This window comes from Archocentrus centrarchus, chromosome 22 (assembly GCF_007364275.1).
Source record: "Archocentrus centrarchus isolate MPI-CPG fArcCen1 chromosome 22, fArcCen1, whole genome shotgun sequence".
Lineage (NCBI taxonomy): Eukaryota > Metazoa > Chordata > Actinopteri > Cichliformes > Cichlidae > Archocentrus > Archocentrus centrarchus.
Genome location: NC_044367.1, coordinates 28744104 through 28768513, shown reverse-complemented (window position 1 = coordinate 28768513; position 24410 = coordinate 28744104). Strand labels below are relative to the sequence as shown.

At 46.7% G+C, this 24410-nt stretch overlaps 1 protein-coding gene across 1 annotated transcript in view; it reads right to left on the bottom strand.

Moving 5' to 3' along the window:
* Positions 1-3130: 3130 nt before the first annotated feature.
* Positions 3131-24410, bottom strand: part of dlgap2a (discs, large (Drosophila) homolog-associated protein 2a) — a 186811-nt gene continuing 165531 nt past the window's right edge. Inside the window, exons 10-15 of the mRNA XM_030719179.1 lie at positions 16549-16934; positions 9183-9271; positions 8584-9023; positions 8385-8476; positions 3568-3732; positions 3131-3431 (exon numbers count right to left, since the gene is read on the bottom strand). Coding sequence (XP_030575039.1) covers positions 3225-3431; positions 3568-3732; positions 8385-8476; positions 8584-9023; positions 9183-9271; positions 16549-16934 — 1379 coding nt within the window. The 3' untranslated portion in view covers positions 3131-3224. The remainder of the gene's footprint in view (positions 3432-3567; positions 3733-8384; positions 8477-8583; positions 9024-9182; positions 9272-16548; positions 16935-24410) is intronic.

Here is a 24410-nt window from a genome sequence, read left to right as displayed (position 1 = left end):
CCTCTGTCGTTTCAGCGACAGCCCAGCTCAGACTGACAGAGGCAAATACATGTAGTGCTGATGCTTAAGTTCTACAGCGCAGGCCACAATTCAGCAATACATTTATCAACACAAGCTTTGAAGGGCCTTAGAGGCAGTTTGCTTGATCTCACCAAGGACCCAAAATCTTACATAAGCTGCTTTGCTTAGTCAAAGAGAGGCTGAAAATTACCCAGCACAGCGCCTCGCGATCCTCACACGAACAGCCTTCCAGCTACAGCGCGGCACACGGCACCAGCAGTTTGGGCCTCGGTGCGGAGCGCTCGTCTCCTCTAAGCCAGCATATGTCAGCCCGAGTCCGTCTCTCTCCCGTCTGTCTGCCACTGTGGCAACAGCAGGGGAACGTCCCTGCTCTGCCAACCGCCTGGCATCGCACACCCGGACGCTTTCCAGATACCCGCTGTCACACTATTAAAGCTCCCTGCCTCTGCAATGAAAACCCAACAGAATTAGAGACAGCAATGTTTTTTTATTTCTTATTATGTGCACTCTAACACTCAGTCATGCCCTTATAACGTTTCAATCTGAGACTGAAGCGGTGCTGCACGTCTGAAACGCTGTCACTTCATCACAGACTTTGGTTTCCTGCTAATTTATTGGACTGCAAACAGGTTTGAGCTCAGAAGTGTCTGAGGTTTGCTACAAGGATTCAACAGTGTATCATACAAGGTGGCTTGAAAGCAAGTGCAAATCCCACGTAGGAGTCAGAACGTGTGTTCTGTGTTTTCAAGGATGTAGATGGTTAAAAAAAATATCGCGCTTACTCAAAAGTACAGTTTGCAGGAGCAAAAAGTAAATGATGTAAGGTATCTAAAATACAATTTGTGAAACTGCTGATGGCACATGTTTCTCTGTGGGGGGAGATGGAGGTCAGGCCACAGCTGGGTAGTAATAGAGAAATGAAGCGACTCACACTGACCCCAGATTCACTCTCTCTTTTCTGAATATGTCAGCATTGTGCTACAAAAACAAGATACATGCTCACATATCAGCAAAACACACATACACACAGAATATTCAAATCCAGGGAAATGGACTTTGTTTTTACTGCTATTATATGATTAATATCCCTGAACCCGCCCATAATGAAGCCAGGCACTCTGGCACATTAGTCATAAAAATAGATTTTTAAAGTGATGTGCCGATCAGTGGACAGCGCATTATTTTGAGTTGATTATTTGTCTAGAACTGTACTGATTAAATAAAAAGCAGCACCATTCAGTGGGTTGATTATCCCAAAGGTTTTCCTAATAGACTTCAGTCTTTAGGTCAATGATTTGAGTGTAACATCAGCAACACAGTGGAGCAGCAATGTCTCAATTACCGGCACCAAAGTTTCATAATTAAGCGGCAGAATTTGAGCTTTTTTATGAGCAACATTTTCCCACCACAGACCAGGACTGAACCAGCCATTGTTTCTGTGTCAGAGGACTAATTAAAACGGGTTATCCGCATATATTGTGCCCACATGATTTATAGCAATTTACTTTGAGGACCTCTTTTCTATTGCTCGTGGACCCCCGGAGGTCCGTGAACCACACTTTGAAACCACTGACCTCTGTAACAGTTGCATATATTCAGATATTCAGACACAACTAATCGTGTGCGGCCAACATTTGAATTTAGGAATGTGCAAATCTTCGCTCACTTGTTAAACGTGAGGGAGCCGGTGGACTCTCAGGTGCATCTCAGCATCGCAATGTAAAAAGTGGCACATGCACACGTCTGCACACACAGCTGATACTCTGCTCCTTATGTTTCTATTCAGCAGGGCTCTTGCAGGGTTTTAGTTATTGGAGACTTACTGCTTGTATCCCTCTGGAAAAGCCTCTGCCCCAGTTTCATTTCATTATTCCCTGTCTTTTCCTAAAGGGAGTCAGCTATGACTCTGCTCAGGGAGACTTCAACCAAACTTTTCAAGAAATGGGAAAAATTACAAAGTATTTCTTAGATTAAAGAAGCAAGTATGCAGATATTTTGTTTATGTTTTGACATTTTTTCCATCACTCCTCATTAACTGTGGCTGAGGGTGCAACTTGAAAGGGCCTGAGAGAAGTATACTGGGTGAAAAGACGTGCGGTTGTGAGCGTGTGCGATCAAATGACTGCATGTACGCAACAAATCCAAAGTTGTCAAAAGCAAAAGAGAGGGCGGAAAACTGGAGGGGAAAAAAACACGATGAATATTCATCCCACTCACAATTCAAAAATACAACAGTACTATTGTGAACTCGGGTATGTACATTTCCCTTGGAAATAGAGAGAATTGTAATAAGTGCATAAGTGCATTTGTCTACACATTTCAATCTAAGGAGTTACTTTCATATTTTTTCTACTGCATTGACAGAATGAAAATGTTGGCACAAGACTCGCATGTTTTCAGCTTCAAGTAAATGTCACTATTGGAAAGTTGGCAACAGGTACATGAGATATATCAGAAATGAAATGTGCATGTTGATGAGCTGATGTCATTCTTCCACCAATCAGGACCAGGAAGAATGTTTCACTACAACCAGATTGGGTAGAAAGCTGCATCTTCCAACACTGACCAGTCCAGAGCTTATTTAGGGCTGCCTGAATCACCGTGAATGTGTAACCAGTGCCACACGCACAAAGTTGAGGTATTTCAAGCATTGGCACTTTGCAAAGACTTGAACTTACAACAATTTAGTGATACTTGTTATTCCACAAAAACCCCAAAAGTAATTATACGCTCATTTCCAAATGATCAAAAACATACTGAAGGGTTACTAACTTTAACCATTTTTGAAATAAATATATATCCTCTCATTTACCCATTTTTAGCTCAAAGGTTGCTGGTTGCTGGTAGGTTCTCAAAGCTGCACTTTTTAAATGGCACTTTGCAAATGCTGAAAAACTACAGATCCAGGACACTGGATGGGAGAACTTGTAGGTCGGGTATGATCACCAGCGAGCTAAGGAGAAACCCAACCAGCTCGTGTCAGACGTACATTTCTGCTAACACTCACTCTGGGAATAGGAGAATAGCCGTGGCACATCCTACAGTCCGGTGGTGTTTGGTGATGGGCGCTGAGGATGGCTGTCGAGATCAGACAACAGATGGATAAAGGAAGAGTAGAGAGATTAGCAGTCTAGAAAAAGGCTAGTTTTAAAATTGTTTGAACACGGGAGCAGGGAAACACGTTAGCCCCTGACTCAATCTTCTCAAAGTCTAGTCTGAGCCTCTGGAATATAGATCTCGATGCTGTCCGCTCGCTCCGAGGCTGAGTTCTGCCGGAAGGAGGCGGCCCGCTTGGCTGCCATGAGCCGTCGACGGGCTTCCTGCCGGTGTCTGTCTGGGAGGTCCAAGGATTTCTCCCTCGTCATTGCACTCTTCTGTCGAACTGTCTTCTTTGGTACAGGAGCTGGTGGCTTTAGAAACAAGAGAGACTAATTAAGATGTGGTTATACAGGTATACCATTTTAAAAACATGAATCTGTTTTATTATACTTCCACTGGCACTTTTCTCAAAGAAAACAGTGTTAAAATCTTTCTGATTATACCGGCGAGGCTCCTCACCTTCTTCTCGGGGCTGTCTGCAGGTCTCCAGTTGTTGTTCTTGATCTGCTGCAACTGGTCAAATTTCAGGGTCACATCATCGATGGAGAGCTGTAGCAAGTCCCAGAACCCAGCCAGGTCCTGAGAGGTGGGTCGTGGCATGGCACTGGGGTCCTACAGGAAATACAGCAAAGTTCAAAGACCCTTAATCAGTACAGTGACCTCAGGTGGTGAGCCAAAAAGGTAACTCTACATGCAATCATACAGCATGTATGGACTGTATACAAACATGTAGCCACTAGTTTGGGGGCTTGTGATGGAAACAACTTGTGTTTTAGACCCGTCCTGTCATATTTTCATGAATAAGGTTTGAAATAATTGACCGATTTGTCAGTGCAGACTTATTCATCACTTGATATCTGAAATGAAAGGAACACCTGATTGAAAGGTGCTTCATTGTCTCAGTAATGGCTGCAGGTTAATGAGTCACGAGATCCGATTTAATGTTTGAATTTACCATTTTCTGTCCCACTTTTCTTTCATTAAATCAGCTCCTTCCAACCTGAAGCCTGCTCACGATAAGGAAACTATACTGAGGACCATCAAAGCTGCGCACGTCTGAACTGAAGTCAAAGCTGATGTTTGAGCTCTGAGCTGATTTGGTTACACAGCTTTATGCTTTAGGACAACAACGTTTAGAACATTTTCATAATAGCATTTTTAACTGATGCAGGAAAAAAAGCATTTTGAACTAAATGTGTGCATATTATTCACCTTTGTTCATTACAGAATCTAGTTGGAAATTTCTTTATCCAGAATCCAAATGCAGAAATTCAATTAGAAATGTGTTCTCAGGAGACCTTACCTTTGTTACCTCTTTATGGTATAACTGTATGCAAGAGCACAGGAATGAGTTTATTATTGGGGGGGCACATATCGAAACCTGACAGATCCATAAACACTTGGAGCAAAGCATTAAAAAATCCAATTTGATCTTTTAATTTCTTCGTTTTCTCTAACTATTTAGAATTCAGTCTGCTTATAGATATTTCGATCCAATAAAATCCAGCAGAATCGGCGGCTTTAACTCCTGCGCTCCCACAGAGATCCTCACACTCTGAACCCTCGCTGCTGTTTGCTGGTCACATGCACGGCATGATGGCAGTATTTGGTGTTTTCTGTGCTGACTTGTTATTTAAGCTTCGAAGTTTCCAACTCATTTGGTTTCCTGTTGTCCTTCCACTGTGAGGACGCATTAGGTGCTCACATCAGTCTTTTTTCTCTTTTTGTAAAATACACACCAAAGTGATGCTAATGTGACAAAATATGAATGAAAATCAGAGCACTTACTCAGCTCTCTCCTTATTGTATCACATAACAGATGGATGTTGTCATTAAAGTTTACAGTGTCTCTCCACAGGGACTACATTTGGCTTTGATATTTGTATAGTATTAGGAGATTAGTATAATTCTCTTTTAGAAAGCAAGCAATTTGAAAAATACCTTGGCTTTAAAATATCAGTGTCCACCATGTGAGGTCTGCCAGAAACCGAATTCCCTCCTGTTATCTCTAATTACTGAGAGATCGGCTTTATTCTGACCCCCGAGCTTGTGATGTTCTTTAGGAGTCGGTGAGTTTTAAGCTTCAGCTGCGTCTGTGTGTGCTTTAAATCCTGGAACTTCTCCCAGAGAAGGAATTCAGGCACATCTTTGTTTGAATTCAGTCTTCCTGAATGTTCAAAGTTTCAACCCAAGCCTGCATGAAATATTGTTCCATATGCATTTATGATGTGGTTACGGTTGACATTTGTTAAGAAAACGTATCCCTCTGAAGACAGAGGAAAATGAACTCCGCTAAGTTTGCTCACTTCCAAAGACATGAACAGTCTCTAATTTTTAGGGTAGTCTCACTTTAATGGAGAGAGACAGAATATCAACCAAAAATACAGAAAAACACATTAAAGTGTCACTGAGTGAAGTACGTACTTGATACCCAAGCAAAACATGACTCAGTACTTGTTGGAGAAACTCTGGTTGATGAGCACAGAGGTGAGATGTTTCTTGTAGTTGGTCAGTTTTACTCACATCTCAGGAAGGATTCTGGTCCACTCGTCTTTGCAGAAACTCTTTGAATCTGTCATGATCCGGGGCCGGTGGCCCAGTGTTTTGTGTTCTTTTGGTTCTGTTTTGTTATATCTCTGATTATGTTTATTTGGTTTCTTTCATGTCAGTCTTCAGTTTGTTATGGTTTTGAGTTCAGTTGGGTTTTGTATCCTTTTCTTGTCTTTCTACGTCTCAGTGTTCAGCGTTTATTAGTTACTGGCCTCTTGTCTATGTTATTTCCTCATGTTGTGCTCAGTCTGCATTTGTGTCTTTGTTTACTTCCTGTTTTAGTTTGATAGTCCAGTGCTCCCTGTGTGTCGTGTCTAGTTTCGCTTCCCCTGTTTAATTTGTTAGATTCTGTTCACCTGTGCCCTGTGTTCCCAGCTGTTTCTTGTTTCCCAACATTACCTCCTGTGTGTATTTAAGCCCCTGTGTTTGCTCCGTTCCTTGTCGCGTCCTCCCTCATGAAGGTGTGGTTTTGTTCCAGTTCTGCCATCTGGCCATTACTTCAGTTTTGTTAAGTTTACCTAGTTTGTGTGTATTTTTTGGATCATTTCTGTAAATAAATCATCACCTACATTCAGCCCTGCCTTCGGAGTTCTGCCTTCGGGTCCACCCTGCACGCCACACCACTCACACATGACAGAATCCTTCAGGTTTGTTGGCTCCTCGAAGCTTCAGCTCCCTCCACAGGTCGTCTATAGACCTGAGGTCAGGAGACTGGCTAGCCACTCCTTTGTTGCCTTGGCGGTATGTTTTGGGTCCCATCCATCACCCATCTTCAATGCTCGGGCTAAGGAAAGGAGGTTCTCGTCCAAGATTTTTCGGTACGTGGACCCGTCCATCGGCCTCTCAATGTGTTGAAGTTGACCTGAACCCTTAGCAGAAAAACAGGCCCAAAGCATAATGTTCCCACCTCCATGCTTGACTGTGGGGATGCTGTTCTTTGGGTCATACTCAGCATCTCTCTTCCTCCAAACATGGCGGGTCGAGTTGATGAAGAGCTCCATTTTGGTTTCACCTCACCCCATGAGGCAAGATCTTGCATGAAGCTGCAGACTGAGGGTGACTTGATGATTTCATTTGGTAGCATTTGTGTGGGTACATGCATGTGTGTCATTCAGCCTGTAAACCTGATAGCTGGAAAAGTTTTGAATGAATTCTGATAAAACTTTGTAGGGGTGCAGAGCGGGGGTCATGTTAACAGTCCATTAAAATTGGGCTCACATCCACCGAGGTCTTCAAAGTCAACTTCATCATTTATTGGTCCCAAACTGGTGAGTATTACCGACATACAGAAAGTATAAAGATTTAAAAGATCACCTCTGACCTCTCCTTCAAGGTCAAATAAGGTCAAACCTTCATAAAATGTCTTTTATCTTTAAAACTCTATTTAAATTCCACTGCCTTTGTTTGTATTGGCATCATATAGGAAATGATACTGGCATAAATATCACAACATAGTTTGCATCCAGATATCATGTCACATTTGACCTCTGACCTTACTTTTACATTCACATCTGTCTTTCTTCTAAGCTCAGCCCAATGTGTTTTATCTTTAAAGAAAGAGTCAGGAGAAAGAGAATGAGTCCATTAATAAATTCATCCACTACAAACTTCTTAACTGTGTTTAAAGGAACAAAGGAAACAACATGAATATATACCAAATACAGTATTATACCCTTCAAAGGAAGCACTGCCCAGAGAGGAAGCTGCCATGATGGAGATCTGAACCTTTGGACTGCTTCTTGTTTTATATTTCTCCCATTTCCAAATAATCGCACCAACAGCTGCCACCTTCTCACCGTGTGCAGGTCTGCTGTCCCTGACAACCTCTGACAGCTCTGTGGTTCGCCCATGGAGGTGCAGAGGTTGGGACTGACTCTGTGGACAAGTGTGCTTTATACACACGAGATGAGATCAGGAGGAACTGTGATTGACTGACTGACTGACTGATTGATTGATTGATTGGGAGCCAGAATTCTGGCTGGGTTGACATGGCACTCAATCAGTTTATAACTTTTATGTAATGTGTTTTTCTGCATTTATGGTTGATATTCTGTCTCTCTGCATTAAAATGAAACTACCATAAACATTGTTGCACCTGTAGTGTTGATTTCAGTGACACCAAAGCAGCTGAAACTGATTAACAACCTGAACATTCAGTCCAGGTTTGGTTCTGGTTTACTTGTTCTTCTTCCCAGGATGAAGCTGCATCGCACCTGCAATGCACTCACGTATCGTTCATTTCAAAATGCTCAGGTCACATATAAATGTGCTGAATACTTATTGGTTCTCAATGGTGCAAATTCCACAATCAGGTAGTTTTAGTTTGTTAGTGCCAGCTAAAGCATTAAACACGTATTAAAGGATGAAGAACAAAGAGTGGAACTGTTTCTAATGATAAAAGTTTATTCTAATACTTTTTTAATGAACACCTTTGTGTTGCAGCTGTGTCTTATTAATGGCTTTCTCTTACTTTCAAGTACAGATGTGATGTGTCGTGCATTTTTGAAAGTTACTTATTTAAAATTCATGTCAGGACAAATATGTTACAGAACTTAAAGTGACTTACATGTGTTACCATGAAAAACAATTAGTTTTTACCTGTCTTAGATTGTTTTTCTTTTAAAATTCTTTTCACCCTGTTTGTTTTATGCTTTAGCAGTTCATATAGAACACCTGCAGACCTCAATAAAGTCAAATTTATAATAATGTCTTACCAGGTTTTGCTGACACAGCCAGTAAAATTGCTGGAATTTCTGAGACATGAGCAGCTGAGCGCTTCCCACTGCACTTCGGATTTTACCTAGAACTGAATTATAGACAGCACACAGTATCAAACATGAACACTGCAACGACCTTTAAATCCTGCTCAAAGCCAGGATCAGACATTCACAAGGCTTTCAGACAAACACTCACTGTCCTCTGTCAGGTCATTCTCCTCAGCTTCTGCCTCCATCTCCTTACACCAGCCCTCCATCCTCTTTGTTTCATTGTGGAGCAGTTGCATGAACCAGCTCCCGTCCCGCCGCAGGGAAGGGGACACCCTCCCCGACTCGCCTGGCGAGGCCGCGCTCTCCCGTGGGGACGGGGGTTCTAGCTGCCAGGTGGTTTCGCTGGTGGTCTCTCGAGGGCTGGGGGGTTCAGCAGGAGTGCGATAATCCTCCCGGTAGCTAAAGAGCCCCTGGGTGCGCACAGTCCGCACTGCCCCATACTGGGTAGGTGTGCTGGGCTCCGAGTGACGCTGGAAGCCCCCACCGAACTGCAGACCCTTGTCCTCCATGGTGGGAAAGCCCTCCAACTCCAGGTCAGCCTGCACAGCTGCAGTCACACTGTTGGAGCGTTTGAACCGTCCCTGTCTGAGGGGCAAAGAGATCAAAGGCTTGGATGAATGCACACACGCCAAAATGACAAATAATGGCACTGACAGCGTGGCTATTTTCTATCATAGTGAAATCATCAACATCAAACACTGATTTTTTGTAATTTTTGTGACAATCCCAAAGCCATTTTCTCACCCTTTCTTTTCATCCTCTACCTGGATCCCAACAGAATGGTACTCCCGCGAGCCTTTGCTTTCAGATTCAGAGTCGGTGGCTGCTTCCACCTAATGTGAAGAAAAGATACAAACAGTGCTTCTTATTATGTGAGCTGCCATCCCCCAGTGTTTCTGGCTTTATTGGTTTGGGACTGGACAGAGCAACCTAACAGTGCATGGGTGTCAGAAAGTAAACATTGTATGATTTATGGAGGCTGCAACGGCAAAAAGACTGTGGAGGCTTTTAGGTTTGTGCAGAAATTAACCTAAAGAATGAAGCAGGGTGTGCAGTACGGTAACAATGAACAATTTCCAGGTCCTGGAAATGGCCACACAGTGCCAAATATTTGGATAGAGCTCATTCAGTGTTTTCATTTGATGTATAATTTTCTAAATTATACATCAATCCAAACCACGTCTCTTGAGTTTAGGTCGGGCGGATGTGAAAGGTTCATGTTTGCAGAATCTGGAGGTGTGCTTCAGGTCATCGTCCTGTTGGAAAACAAATACTGCAAACCAGATGGGACGCTGAGCCGCTGTCAGTGTCACCAGCAACATTATCACACCTCCTCCGCCACGCTTCTCACTCACCATCCGTTCACTCTCGCTGCGTATTACAAAGACGTGGTGGCTGGAACCAAATATCTCGAATTTGGACTCATCAGAGCAAAGTCCAGATTTCCTTGTGTTTCTTGACTCAAACAGTTTTGTACGCGGTATCAGTCTTCCTCGGTGGTTTCTTTGGAGCATTTCATTCATGCAGTGTATGTGGAGGTGTGTTTGCTACTTGAGCTCTAAGAGGGAATAATTTGGGCTCTACGTGAAGTGTCATTGACTGCAGAGTGCAGCTACCGTCAGCTGAGGCCGTTTGGTTTTTTGTGACTGCACTCCAGGAAACTTTCACATTTTTCAGGTTTGCTGACTTTAATTTCTTAGGCTAATGACGGACTTTCACTTCTCTCTTCTTGGATTACCAAAATACTTAGTAAGGCTGTTTTCTGTATAATGACCAACAGTATCCGAGGATAAGGGGATGATTGCAGATTGAGGGCAACAAATCCTGTGTAGGTCACCTCATGAAGGTGATTAAGATATTTCAAACAGTGGAAAAAACTGTCATTGATACAAAAAGTGACTTTTTTGGACCGTCAAAAGCATTTTTAGTTAGTAATGATAGTCTGGGTGTTCTGGGACCATCCACAGTGGCTGATAGGAGAACATTAATTTTTATCATGTTAGAAGAACTGATGATAATCCAGTCCTGATGCTGCCTGCACCCACTCAGTGGACTCACGTTTAACAACACCTTGTCAGTGCCTGTTGCTTTTTTCCTTGTTCCTTTATTTGTTCAATCTCTTTTTATGCCGACTGAAGCCTAGTTTGTCATTTTTGTCCTTTCACTCACTTTCCTTCAGTGCCCACTGAGCCTTGTTTCTCTGTGACAGTACGAGCAATGCTCTGCAAATATGATTCCATTGGTAGGGATTGCTGAATGGTCTTCAGAGACCTGGCATTAACATGTGCTTTGGGTGATCCAAACACAGGATGACAGCTCTGAGTATGCCGGTTCACAGCTGCCATTAAAATGCATCTTGAGTGACCACTTGTGATCGGATCTGACTGACCCAGCTCTTTATGCAAATAAGAATGGATGTGATTTTCTGCTTGTAAAAACAAAAGTCAGCAGGTCTGATTTTGAGAACCCACCTCTGCCCCTACCTGCATAATGCAGTACACCTCCAGAACCAACTGTTGTGGTTCCTGCAGTACCTCTCAGTCCCCTGTTAGTCTCTCTCCATGTTTGTGTCCAGATGAGGTGCTTTGTTCGCTCAAACTAGATACCTGATCGATCCCACCTCATACCCCGGCTCTTCATCCCTTCCTCACCAACATTGGAAGAGTGTTTATCAGGCCACTAGACTATTAGCTCCTGCTTGTTTTATTGGTTATTGCTTGTTGCTTTTTCTGCTCCCACTAATTAGATACCTGTCTGCTGCACATTTAAGCCACTCCTTCACCCACAGCCCACTCAGCACAATCATCCCACCTGCTCTCCAGTGGCCATCATCGACCCCTGCCAGCCAACGCTCATCATCTTCTTCATTACCACTCCTCCACCCCCCATACAGAGCTGTCATTGTGACCCTGTACCTGAGGTCATCTTCAAGTGAAATGATGAGCTGCTGTGACCAGTTAATGCAGGCAACACATAAGCGCTACATCCAATCTAACGTGCTTTAATTTTACTCATGGAGTTGACCAACAAACTAATGCAAAATGAAAGACTGATAATAACTGTGGACAGTACTGGAGGGAGGCACCTCATTTGAGTAGGTGGTCCTTCAGTCTGGTCCAGAACACCTTTGGATGTGTTCTGAGTGTGGGTGCATTAATAACTGAACCAAGGTGCAGTCACCTGGGTTTACCCTCAGAGGTGCTTAGGAGGGCCACGTTGGCTAGGCAACCACTTTAGTAGGGGCTAAAATCTTTTAACAACACCTTTACAGCACGCGTTGGTCACAAAATAAAGTTAGAATAACCACAAACACTTTGACTATGTCCTGATTAAACCTTCCATTAATCCAGAAACCTCTCTTAACATTTATGATTTAACACAAAATGTCAGAGCTGTCTTTGGCAGTGCACCAAAATCTGATTTGTTCTTTTTCAACTAGCACCATCACAAAGTTCATGTGATCCTTTAACTTGTCATTTAGCACCATCAACTAATTAGTCTAATATTGGTGACAAAATACCTGCAAAAGTAATGGCAGTCCTGTGTGTCTCATGTGCTGAAGTACGAGCTCAAAGAGCCGCTGGCGTGGCTCTAAAATAAATCGGTGTGTTTCCAGTGAAACAGTTCTAACCTTCCAGTGTTTCACAGAGCACCCAGAATATCTACATGAGGCCTTTAAAGCATCTGACATTCATAAATCTCCAGCTCAGTGAAGTATTATGACTATGAGAGTGAATCAAATGGATTGGTTCAAAATATCGTGCAGCTCTGTTGTTTGGAAATGTCAGCCCTACCTTTGTTGTGGAGTGGTCAGTATTAAAGCTCAGGGGTGACATTTTTGGCGAGCTATTTTGTATTCTGTCAGCTGTTTGGAAGAAGCTGTTAGCAGGGAGGAAACGAGTGTGGAGCAGCCTGCTGAGGTGCCCTCCGTTACTTTTACTGTGGTAGAAGCAGAGCAAAGTCCAGCTCATGAAAGGAGAATGAGTTTCATGTCTGTGATGGATGACGACTGAAAGAAGACCAAACGTCCAGGATGCTGTGCAATTTATGTGCAGTCGGCTTTCTCACGCTGAAGGTATTTTGGTGCATGTATGCAGAAATGCACAGGTGTGCATAGAAACACACACTGAATCTGTAATCACAGTCACAGAATCAGCACAGGTGTGGAAACTGTGGAAAGTTGCACAGAGGACCTGAGCCTTTCATCCAAACACTCCAACACCACCTGGTGACTTCTCACAACCAGTGAGTGTGTTTCAAGTCAAAAGCTTTGACTCCTTTTTTCATACACCCTCATTAAAGGCTGCAATTAAAACGATGAGGCATCAGTCTTTTGGAGTGTAAGCAAGTCTGAGTTGTAAAGCAGGAAAAGTGCAGCACAGATGGCTCTAAAGTAGTCCCTATGGGAGGACCAGGGGAAGTCAAGGCAGCACCAAGTCCACGAGGCCAATAATCAAAAACTGTTGACCTGCTATAGGAGAGGCAGGCTGAAAAAAGCTGCAGTCAATACGAGGGAAGGATGATCCAGGTTAATTATGCTTACAGCAGCAGGTGAAGCAGGCTGACTGTCCATGTGACATGAGCTCAGCTGAATATAATCATGAGAATTTGCATACTGTAGTTTAAAGACTATCATATCCAAAGTCATCTTATCTATTTGCTTGTTAAAAATGTGCTGTGCAGCAGGGCGTCAGCACACGCAGGCTGATCGACTCAGACTGTGGGCTGAGCTTGGCCTTCCTGAACTAACACTATGCTCAGTTTCCTGAGTCTGTACTACAGCATGTTTCCAGCTGCAGTTTTAAGTAAAAAATTCCTTCACTGAGCAGTAAAATAACAGACTCTTAGAGTATTACTGCAGGTCATACTCAGGTCTTTATTCAGGACTCTTAAAATGAAGCTTTGCCGTTTAATTCTCCAACATGAAGGTCGAAGTGTTCTCAGGAAACTTCTCCGGTGCTGCTGGGAGAAGCTCTTTATATATTTTAAATTGTGTGCCTCATAAGAGTGATACTCCTCATACTATGATTTACTCGTGACAGCTGCCCCATTCACATTTTTAATATGTCGTTCATGACAAACGTGAGTGTGAAGCATGTAAGTCTTTATGGATTATAATGATTAAAAAGGACATTTATGATTAGAGGGGCGTTTTTGTGCTTCTTTTATATTAAAGCATTTACCTGTATTGGTCACACACACACACACACACACACACACACACACACACACACACACACACACACACACACACACACACACACACACACACACACACACACACACACACACAGTTCCCTGGTAATAAATGAGTGCTGATGTTAAGATGGAGTCTCGACTGTGTTTGTGCTGCTTTGAATGTTACAGTCAGATTCTGATGCTTCTGTTTTTTTAAAATCAGCACTTGTCAGCATGGCGGCGGTTTGATCGTTTTCAGATGACTGGCTTTGACCCCGGCTAACAGGAAACAGAAACTGTGAGTACTGCACACGTGCTGAACATGAAGCCAGTAAGAGTGTGAACGAGGATATCTGAACCTCAGTAATTGGTAAATCATTTAGGGAACAAAGAGTGAGTAAATCAAGATGTTTACATGTGCCAGGGAAATGCAGCCTGTGACTGTGAGACCTTCATTAATGCTGAGATCATTTTTCTTCTTAAAGCAACTCTATGTTTAATGCAAGGCTGGCATTTTCAATAAAGGAGCAGCTGAAAGTAGCTTTTAGTGATGCACTGAGAACTGTACATGGCTCAGATGTATATATATTGCTGACAAACCAGCACAGCCTACTGTGTCTGCCATCCATATTCTCCTGACACTTTCACAATATGTCAGAGTCTAAGATGTACTTGATTTCTTTAGAAACAAACCCCCTATCTATCTATCTATCTATCTATCTATCTATCTATCTATCTATCTATCTATCTATCTATCTATCTATCTATCTATCTATCTATCTATCTATCTATCTATCTATCTATCTATCTATCTATCTATCTATCTATCTATCTATCTATCTATCTATCTATCTATCTATCTATCTATCTATCGAGAGAGAGAGAGAGAGAGTGAAAGCATATGTACCACCGACAGATAGAAGAAGTGGCTGACATGGAGAAATCCTACCAGTGGCTGGACAAAGCTGGACTGACAGACAGCACTGAGGCACTAATCATGGCAGCACAGCAACAAGCTCTGAGATCAAGATCGATAGAGGCTGGGGTCTACCACACCAGGCGAGACCCCAGGTGCAGGCTGTGCAGCCCCTGAGACAATCCAGCACATAACAGCAGGGTGCAAGATGCTAGCAGGCAGGGCATACATGGAACATCATAACCAAGTGGCCAGCATAGTATACAGGAACATCTGTGCCGAGTATGACCTGGAAGTCCCGAGGTCAAAATGGGACACACCCCCAAGGGTGGTTGATAATGACTGAGCTAAGATCCTGTGGGACTTCCAGATACAGACAAACTGGTGATGGATAACCAATCAGACATAGTAGTGGTGGACAAACAGAGGGGGAAGGATAGATGTAGCAACACCAAGTGATGGCAACATCAAGAAGAAAAAAGAAAAGAGCTAGAGAGGATGTGGAAGATGAAGGTAACAGTGGTCCCCGTGGTAATCGGAACACTCGGGGCAGTGACCCCCAAAGTGGGAGAGTGGCTCCAGCAGATTCCTGGAACAACATCCGAGATCTCTGTCCAGAAGAGCACAGTCCTGGGAACAGGACCCTCAAGCTCCCAGGCCTGGTAGAGGACCTGAGCTTGGAGGACAAAGACACACACAGCCGGTGTGAGTTCAACTTTGATGAGTTTGATCTAAAAAGATAGTCAGCAGAGTGAACGTATGCTCATGCACACATTTGTGTAGTGGAAGGAGAATAAAAATTGAATAATTATACATGGGAAAGATGTACTGAGGAAAGTAAATGTGAACAAGAAGGTATGAATACAGAAAAGCAAACTTGTAACTGCCTACATACATGGGCAACTTTACAAATTTGATGCAACTGATATTCAGCTTTAAATGTTCCCAGTGATGCTGTGAACTGCCACTCAATCCTCACTGTTCTCCACCAGGGTAATGACCTGTGCCTTTTTTCACACCTGGGCTCATGTGATGACGCACATGATTAATAGTGGGTCAACGACCACCTCCAACGGGGACAACCCCCCATTAATTCAGTTCAGTTTTACTTATATAGCACACAATCACAACAAACAGTCGCCTCAAGGTTCTTTATACTGTAAGGTAAAGACCCTACAATAATACAGAGAAAACCCAACAGTCAGCATGACCCCCTATGAGCAGCACTTGGTGACAGTGGGAAGGAAAAACTCCCTTTAACAGGAAGAAACCTCCAGCAGAACCAGGCTCAGGGAGGGGGGGTCATGTGCTGAGGGGGGAGAGACAGAGATTAATAATAACTGATGATTAAATGCAGAGTGGGGCATAAACAGAGTAAAAAGAGGTGAATGAAGAAGAAACACACACCCCCCAGCAGCGTAGGCCTATTGCAGCATAACCAAGGGAGGACTCTCCACCTTTGGGTTTTAGAGCCTCTGGATGAGACCTGACATGTCTTCAAAATCTTAGAGAAGTCCAGTCAGCGTTTTTTTCAAGCTCTGAGACTACCACGAGCTGGATGACTGAGAACCTACACAGACCTCACACTTTTACGTGCTCCAAACCCAGAAACCTGTGATGGGAGATCAGCAAGAGCAGAACCTCAGCTATAATCAGAGCATGAGTGAGACAAATCCAAGGAACGATTACTCTGAAGTGGGAGGTGGAGAGAAAAAGAGAGAGGGAGAGTCAGTGAGGTTAGAAAGAAAGAGAGAGAGGTACAGTAAGAAGAGGAGTGAATGAACCATGGAGTGAACGACCATTCACTAAAACCTGCTCCAGCATGAGTTGAATCTTAATTAACGGATTGCAGTAAGATGACTCACTCGTGCTATTTTTAGCTACTGAAATGAGAGCACTGTTTCTCAGCTGAATGTATGTGTGTGAAACTATTCTTTGATATTATATAACCACACAGGTTTGAGTAGTAAGAGCTTGGGTGATATTTTCATCACACACTCTCACTCGAAGACTAACCTGTATCCCTATAGATGATCGAGGTGTTTTCAAGTACTCCTCGGCCTTTGACACGAGGATGGCCTTGTCGCAGGTGAGCACCGAGCTGTGAGAGTCTGTGGACGGGTGTCTTTTCCCAGCCATGACTCCAGCCGCCTCCATCGCTATAGTCACAGCTTTGGTGCTGTCCAGGCTGTCGGTGGAGTTATAGAGGGTTCTGCCCGGGGCCAACCCCAGGCTGATGCCGTCAGAGGCCCACATCCCACCATGAGGGTGCCTCCCCTCGTGGTAGGCGTCCTGGGTAGACTCAGTGCTACTCTGGGCTGTGATGGAGATGAGCGGTTTGGAGGTTGTGCGTGGCGGGACTGGAGGAGGGGTCTTCTTATAGCTAGGTGTGTAGGTGATGGCTAGAAAAGGGGTAAAGACAAAAAATGAACAAAGTAGTTTTCAGAATATTTCAAGGTCAAGGTCAAGGTTTGTTTCTATAGCACATTAAAAACAACTTCTGTTTTCCAAAGTACAGATCATCAGAACATGCAATAGTCATTAAAACAATACAGTACAAACAATAAATACAATCAAAATAATCAAATGTTAACTGGTAAAACCCTAGGTAGAATAACAGATATATTTACATGTTAAATTTACTCCTACGGTTTCCCAGGAATGATTTAGTCTTCCAAGCAGAGCAAAGTTTTCCTGGTTTAGCTTCTGCGTGACATCTAAATTAACTTTTATAACATTCCCAACCCTGTTTGAAAACGTGGCCTATCTCAGACCTCCCCACCACACAAATGCCTTACACACTACATCATTCTGTCTATTGTAATATTATACATAGCACGGCCATCATTAACAATGTCAATATATCACATTTATAAAGATCATGTCTGTAAATCATTAATTTTTATTTTAAAGGAAATTAAATAATTCATTAAAAGTGTGAGGCAATATCACAAAGGCATAAAGAAAACTGGACATTTGACTTTTTTTTGTTTTGAAAACCATAAACTACAATGTTCATATTCATGACAGTGCAGGAAGAATTTAAGTGCAGTGTGACCATGTGTGCCTGTGTTTATTTGTTTATGAGCAAATATGATATATCACAGCTTTGACCTGCTTTCATCAGTCTCCTTTTACTAGTTTTTGATTTTTCAGTAAGAAAAATAAAAAAGCTGCCCCTCATTAACACGTACTTTACCAGGTAATAAAGCTAACCCACATACCACCACCGTACACCACATCTCAGGAGCCGTTCAGCTCAGTTCAATCAAATTCAGCTGCACAGCACCGAGAAGTGTGTGTGTGTGTGTGTGTGCGTGTGTGTGTGTGCGTGCGTGTGCGTGAGTGTGTGTGTGTGTGTGTGTGTGTGTGTGTGTGTGTGTGTGTGTGCGTGAGTGTGTGTGTGTGTGTGTGTGTGTGTGTGTGTGTGTATGTGCGTGTGTGTGTGTGTGCATGTGCGTGTGTGCGTGTGCTTGTGTGTGTGTGTGCGCGTGTGCTCGCGTGTGTGTGCATGTGTGTGTGTGTGTGCGTGTGTGTGTGTGTGTGTGTGTGTGCGTGTCGTTGGGGGGTAATCATAATAAGTAATAGAAGCTGAAGGCTAACATGATGATGATGAAGATGATTTTGATGAAGATGTGCCAGATCACTAAATGTGGTTAAAAAAAAAAATCTTGGTAATCAGGGAGAAAAAACTTTGACTAACACAAAACAAACATTTGCATGAAGCCAGAACAAATAATTTTCATTCTTCTCATCACTGATGATGACTTAGTCCTCTCAGGGTTTTAATTAACTTGTGTGAATCTGTGTATCATCATGGTGGGGCGTTACACTCCTGCACCATTTGTCTCACAACATGGATGAAGCTAGCTGCCAAAGAAACACAGGACAAGACGATGAAGAAGTACAGTAATTTGTCCATAACTGAGGCTCTGGCCACTAACCTGAGAGAGAAGCAGAGGCTGAGAGAATAAAAGGCCTGTTCTTCAAAGACCCATCCAGGGTTTAGCCTGTACCAGGGTGACCCACACAAACTGAGACCCAACAATTCTGGAAGAACATTTAGGAGAACGAGGCATCACCTAAGTATTCACCTAAGAGCAGATTATAGATGCCTCCCAGAAGGAAAACCAACAATACAAAGGCAGACATCCAACAAGGAATATCCTTGTCATGTCCTGGGCCGTTGGCCCAGCGTTTTGTGTTAATAGTTTATTTCCTGAGTTTGTCCTCCCTGTATGTTTGTCATGTTCCCAGTGTTGTGACTTGTCTGCGTGTTCCTTGGTTTATCACTTCCTGTTTTATTTTGCCAATGTGATTTCCTTGTGCTTTGTGTTTAGCTTTGCTTCCCCTGTGTAATTAGTTTCATTTGCCTCACCTGTTGTTCCCTGCTGTTTCCTCTTGCCCTGATTACCCATTGTGTATTTAAGCCCTCAGTTTTCATTTGTTCTCTGTCGCGTCGTTGACGTTGTGTGTCCGTGTGTTTCTGTGTTCCTGTGTTCCCGTGTTCCCTACGCCTGCCCTTCGTCTCCCTGTGCCTCCCTTCCAAGGTTTTTGTATTTTTGTGTTTCCCCAGTGGAATAAACGCCCTTTTAAGTTACCCCTGGAGTCCTGCGTTTTTGCCCTTCCTTGCCCGTTTCCTCCCCGGCCATGACAGAACGACGCGACCAAACTATGGACCCCGCAGATATAAGGACCCTCTCTGAGCAAGAAGAGAAGATCCAGGAGCTCAAGGATTTCTCCGAGAGAATTGTTCAGGCCCCCACCAGTCACCACCGGTTAATACAATTAGCTTTCTGTTGTGGACTTATTTCGTCCTCCACCTGGCTCCTCACCCATCCTGACACCGCTTCACTTGCCCATTCAATAATCATGCTCCGAAAGAACCTACAATATGAACTGCACAATATTGGCCGCCCAGTCCAGGGCAGGGACTCAAATTTTTTTCTTCAAGCCATCACTAATGCACCTCTCCTGCAGCCAGACGGCTTATCCTCGTCTCCTCCTCTCCATGGCCCCTCATCGCCACCGGCACTGCCTTGCTCTCCGGCCCTGCCATCTTCCATTCCACTCACCTCTCCCCAAGACCCGAGCGGTATAACGCCGCGGACATTGTCACCGCTTCACGCACAGGCCACCACCTCCGTGAGTACCACCGGGCTCGATATTATTGCGGCAAGTGATGAGACTTTTTCCCACTCCACCGTCGCGCAGCCCGACCTCTGTTGGCTGCCGCAAGATGTAGAAATCATTGATTCTCCTCTGCTAGTGGACATTCTGGATGCAGAGAATCGTGCCTCCCACTCCAACAGAAAGCGGAGGAAGCAGCGCACCCGGCATCGTCACGCTCCCCCCCGGTCGCGCTCGCCCCTGTCTGCTGTGATGCCAGCTCGTCTCCAGGAGCCCCAGGTTCCGCCAGCCTCTGTGAAGCTCTCTGCACCCGTTCCTGTTTCGCGGGTGGGGGCAACCACGGACGGGCTGACCTCTGCGCCCGTTCCTGTTTCGCGGGGGGAGGCAGCCACGGACGGGCTGACCTCTGCGCCCGTTCCTGTTTCGCGGGGGGAGGCAGCCACGGACGGGCTGACCTCTGCGCCCGTTCCTGTTCCGCGGGGGGAGGCAGCCACGGACGGGCTGACCTCTGCGCCCGCTCCTGTTCCGCGGGTGGGGGCAGCCAGGTCCAAGCCTTCACAGCAGTTTTCAGTGTCGTCCACAGTGCCTCTTCAGCCTGTCTCTCAGTCAGCTGTAGCTCCAGCCACCTCCCAGTCTCAGTCAGCTGTAGCTCCAGCCACCTCCCAGTCTCAGTCAGCTGTCGCTCCAGCCACCTCCCAGTCTCAGTCAGCTGTCGCTCCAGCCACCTCCCAGTCTCAGTCAGCTGTCGCTCCAGCCACCTCCCAGTCTCAGTCAGCTGTAGCTCCAGCCACCTCCCAGTCTCAGTCAGCTGTAGCTCCAGCCACCTCCCAGTCTCAGTCAGCTGTCGCTCCAGCCACCTCCCAGTCTCAGTCAGCTGTCGCTCCAGCCACCTCCCAGTCTCAGTCAGCTGTCGCTCCAGCCACCTCCCAGTCTCAGTCAGCTGTAGCTCCAGCCACCTCCCAGTCTCAGTCAGCTGTAGCTCCAGCCACCTCCCAGTCTCAGTCAGCTGTCGCTCCAGCCACCGCTCAGTCTCAGTCAGCCTCTGTAGCTCTCCCTCAGTCTGCTCCCACGCAGCCAGCAGCTCTCCCTCAGTCAGCTCTAGCTCCAGTCGCTCTCCCTCGCCCTCAGTCAGCTCTAGCTCCAGTCGCTCTCCCTCGCCCTCAGTCAGCTCTAGCTCCAGTCGCTCTCCCTCGCCCTCAGTCAGCTCTAGCTCCAGTCGCTCTCCCTCGCCCTCAGTCAGCTCTAGCTCCAGTCGCTCCCCCTCGCCCTCAGTCAGCTCTAGCTCCAGTAACTCTTCCTCGGTCCCCAGTGTCAGCTGTTTCAGTGCCCTCTCAGTCAGTTCCCTCAGCCCCTGTCTTAGTTCCTTCGGTTTTGGTCCCAGTTCCCTCAGCTCCTGCTCCTTCTGTAGCTCCAGTTGTGTCAGCTCCCTCTCAGGCCCCAGTGTTAGCTAGCTCTCGGTCTGTTTCCACGCAGCCAGATCTCCCTAGCTCTCGGTCTGATTCCACGCAGCCAGATCTCCCTAGCTCTCGGTCTGATTCCACGCAGCCAGATCTCCCTAGCTCTCGGTCTGTTTCCACGCAGCCAGATCTCCCTAGCTCTCGGTCTGTTTCCACGCAGCCAGATCTCCCTAGCTCTCGGTCTGTTTCCACGCAGCCAGATCTCCCTAGCTCTCGGTCTGCTTCCACGCAGTCTGCTCTCTCTCGCTCCCGGCCTGCTTCCACGCGGCCAGTCGTCTCCCGGCCTGCTTCCACGCGGCCAGTCGTCTCCCGGCCTGCTTCCACGCGGCCAGTCGTCTCCCGGCCTGCTTCCACGCAGTCCCCTGCACCTCGGCTATTCCTCGAGCAGCCCCTGCTGCTCAATAAAGCAGCAGTGTGCCCTGTTCCGCGGTCCCAGCCTACGCATCCGGTGCCTCACTATGTAGGCCCCGTTCAGCCCATGGGCTCAGCTCACTCCAAGCCGATGGGGGTCTCCGCTCATTCCGAGCCGATGGGGGTCTCCGCTCAGTCCGAGCCGATGGGGGTCTCCGCTCAGTCCGAGCCAGGGGGTCCCGCTCAGTCCGAGCACTCCGCGCCAGAGGGTCCCGCTCAGTCCGAGCCGATGGGGGTCTCCGCTCAGTCCGAGCGCTCCGCGCCGGAGAGTCCTGCTCAGTCCGAGCCGCCAGAGTCCTCAGAGTGTTCCGCTCAGTCCGAGCCGCCCGGGGGTCCCGCTCAGTCCGAGCCGCCAGGGGGTCCCGCTCAGTCCGAGTCTTCGGAGTGTTCCGCTCAGTCCGAGCCGCCAGGGGGTCCCGCTCAGTCCGAGCCTCCGGAGTCTTCGGAGTGTCCCGCTCAGTCCGAGCCGCCAGGGGGTCCCGCTCAGTCCGAGCCGCCAGGGGGTCCCGCTCAGTCCGGGCCGCCGGAGTCTTCGGAGTGTTCCGCTCAGTCCGAGCCGCCGGAGTCTTCGGAGTGTTCCGCTCAGTCCGAGCCGCCGGAGTCTTCGGAGTGTTCCGCTCAGTCCGAGCCGCCAGGGGGTCCCGCTCGGTTCGGACCTTCCGAGTTTCCTGTGTCCTTGACCGCCCTGGGCTCAGGGGAGTCCGGGCATGTTGCGGCTCTGGTGTGTCTTCGTCGTCGCCGCCGCCGCCGCTGGGGGCGCGGTCGGCCTCCAGTGTCTTCTCCTCGTCTCCGCCGCCGCCGCTGGGAGCGCGGTCGGCCTCCAGTGTCTTCTCCTCGTCTCCGCCGCCGCCGCTGGGAGCGCGGTCGGCCTCCAGTGTCTTCTCCTCGTCTCCGCCGCCGCCGCTGGGAGCGCGGTCGGCCTCCAGTGTCTTCTCCTCGTCTCCGCCGCCGCCGCTGGGAGCGCGGTCGGCCTCCGGTGCCTGCTCCCCGTCGCCGCCGCCGCTGGGAGCGCGGTCGGCCTCCAGTGTCTTCTCCTCGTCTCCGCCGCCGCCGCTGGGAGCGCGGTCGGCCTCCGGTGCCTGCTCCCCATCGCCGCCGCCGCTGGGAGCGCGGTCGGCCTCCAGTGACTTCCCCTCGTCGTCGCCGCCGCCGCTGGGAGCGCGGTCGGCCTCCAGTGATTCCTCCTCGTCCTCGTCGCCGCCGCCGCTGGGAGCGCGGTCGGCCTCCCTCGTTGGGACTTTGCTTTGTGGCCCCTTGGCCCCTGCGGCCTCCTGACCTGTGTGTTTTTTGTTTTGGATTTCCCACTGACTCCCCTGAACTGTGGACTGTTTTTTCCCCTGCTGTTTTTGTTTTGTCATAGCTCCTGAACTGTTCCTTGTTTTGACCCCCTGTTTTGGACATTGGAGCTCTCCGGCCTTGTGCTGTCGCTTTTTATTTCATCCGGTTGTTTTTTGTTTTCTCATCCCCATGTTTTGCTCTGGTTTTTGGACTGTTATTCAGCTTGTGCCATTGCTTTTCTTTGTTCTGTTCCTTTTGCTTATTGTTTTTTGCCCTTGTGCTCTTCCCTTGCTCCAGTGCTTCCTTGTGTTTTTGGGTTTGTTCCTGACTTTGTTTGCTCCCTGGCTGTTTTTGTTTCGGGCCCTCCTTCCTGGTCCCCCGCCTCCCGCCCTTGTCTGGTTTTGTTTCTGGTTTTGGCCGTCGGGAGCCGGCCTTTGAGGGGGGGGTACTGTCATGTCCTGGGCCGTTGGCCCAGCGTTTTGTGTTAATAGTTTATTTCCTGAGTTTGTCCTCCCTGTATGTTTGTCATGTTCCCAGTGTTGTGACTTGTCTGCGTGTTCCTTGGTTTATCACTTCCTGTTTTATTTTGCCAATGTGATTTCCTTGTGCTTTGTGTTTAGCTTTGCTTCCCCTGTGTAATTAGTTTCATTTGCCTCACCTGTTGTTCCCTGCTGTTTCCTCTTGCCCTGATTACCCATTGTGTATTTAAGCCCTCAGTTTTCATTTGTTCTCTGTCGCGTCGTTGACGTTGTGTGTCCGTGTGTTTCTGTGTTCCTGTGTTCCCGTGTTCCCTACGCCTGCCCTTCGTCTCCCTGTGCCTCCCTTCCAAGGTTTTTGTATTTTTGTGTTTCCCCAGTGGAATAAACGCCCTTTTAAGTTACCCCTGGAGTCCTGCGTTTTTGCCCTTCCTTGCCCGTTTCCTCCCCGGCCATGACAATCCTGAATTAAGACCTTGAGTCTATGAGTCAATACATGAGCACAGCTCAGGCACTGGAAATAACAACAAAAGCTCCAGGCTGATAGAGCAGTACTCCAGGTCTCTAAGGCCAGACCGACCAATGTGAGCACCGTCTGGACTGACCACAAGAAAGTCTGTGAATCAATGCCCCACACATGGATACTGGAGTGCTTGGCTTAGTGCACAGATAACATTCATCAGGAACTCAATGGGACTGTGGAAGAAACACCATAGGTCAACTCCAAGGAAAGCGGTGATGCACGGTCCCCACTGCTGTTCTGCAGAGGCAGCAACCCTTCGGGTCATCGTAAAAAGTGCACATGGATATAGATTCAGGAGTGGAGTGACCTTCAGCCACCTCCTGCACATGGATGACATCAAGCTGTATGCCAGGACTGAGCGAGATATTGAGTCACTGACCCACCTCACCAGGATCTACAGTGAGTGTTGAAATATGAAGCAGTAATTTGTTCAATGGTTGTTAATGGAGTGGCTGTTGTGCTGCCATCTGTTGCATCTGCTAAGTACTGCATCGTTGTTGTTCTGTTGTGTTAAATAAAAATGGCTGCTTTCAACAGGTTATGGGCCCAGAGCGTCGCTAAAAAAGCTCTGTAAACTTAGTTGCTGAGTCAGATAAACGGAGT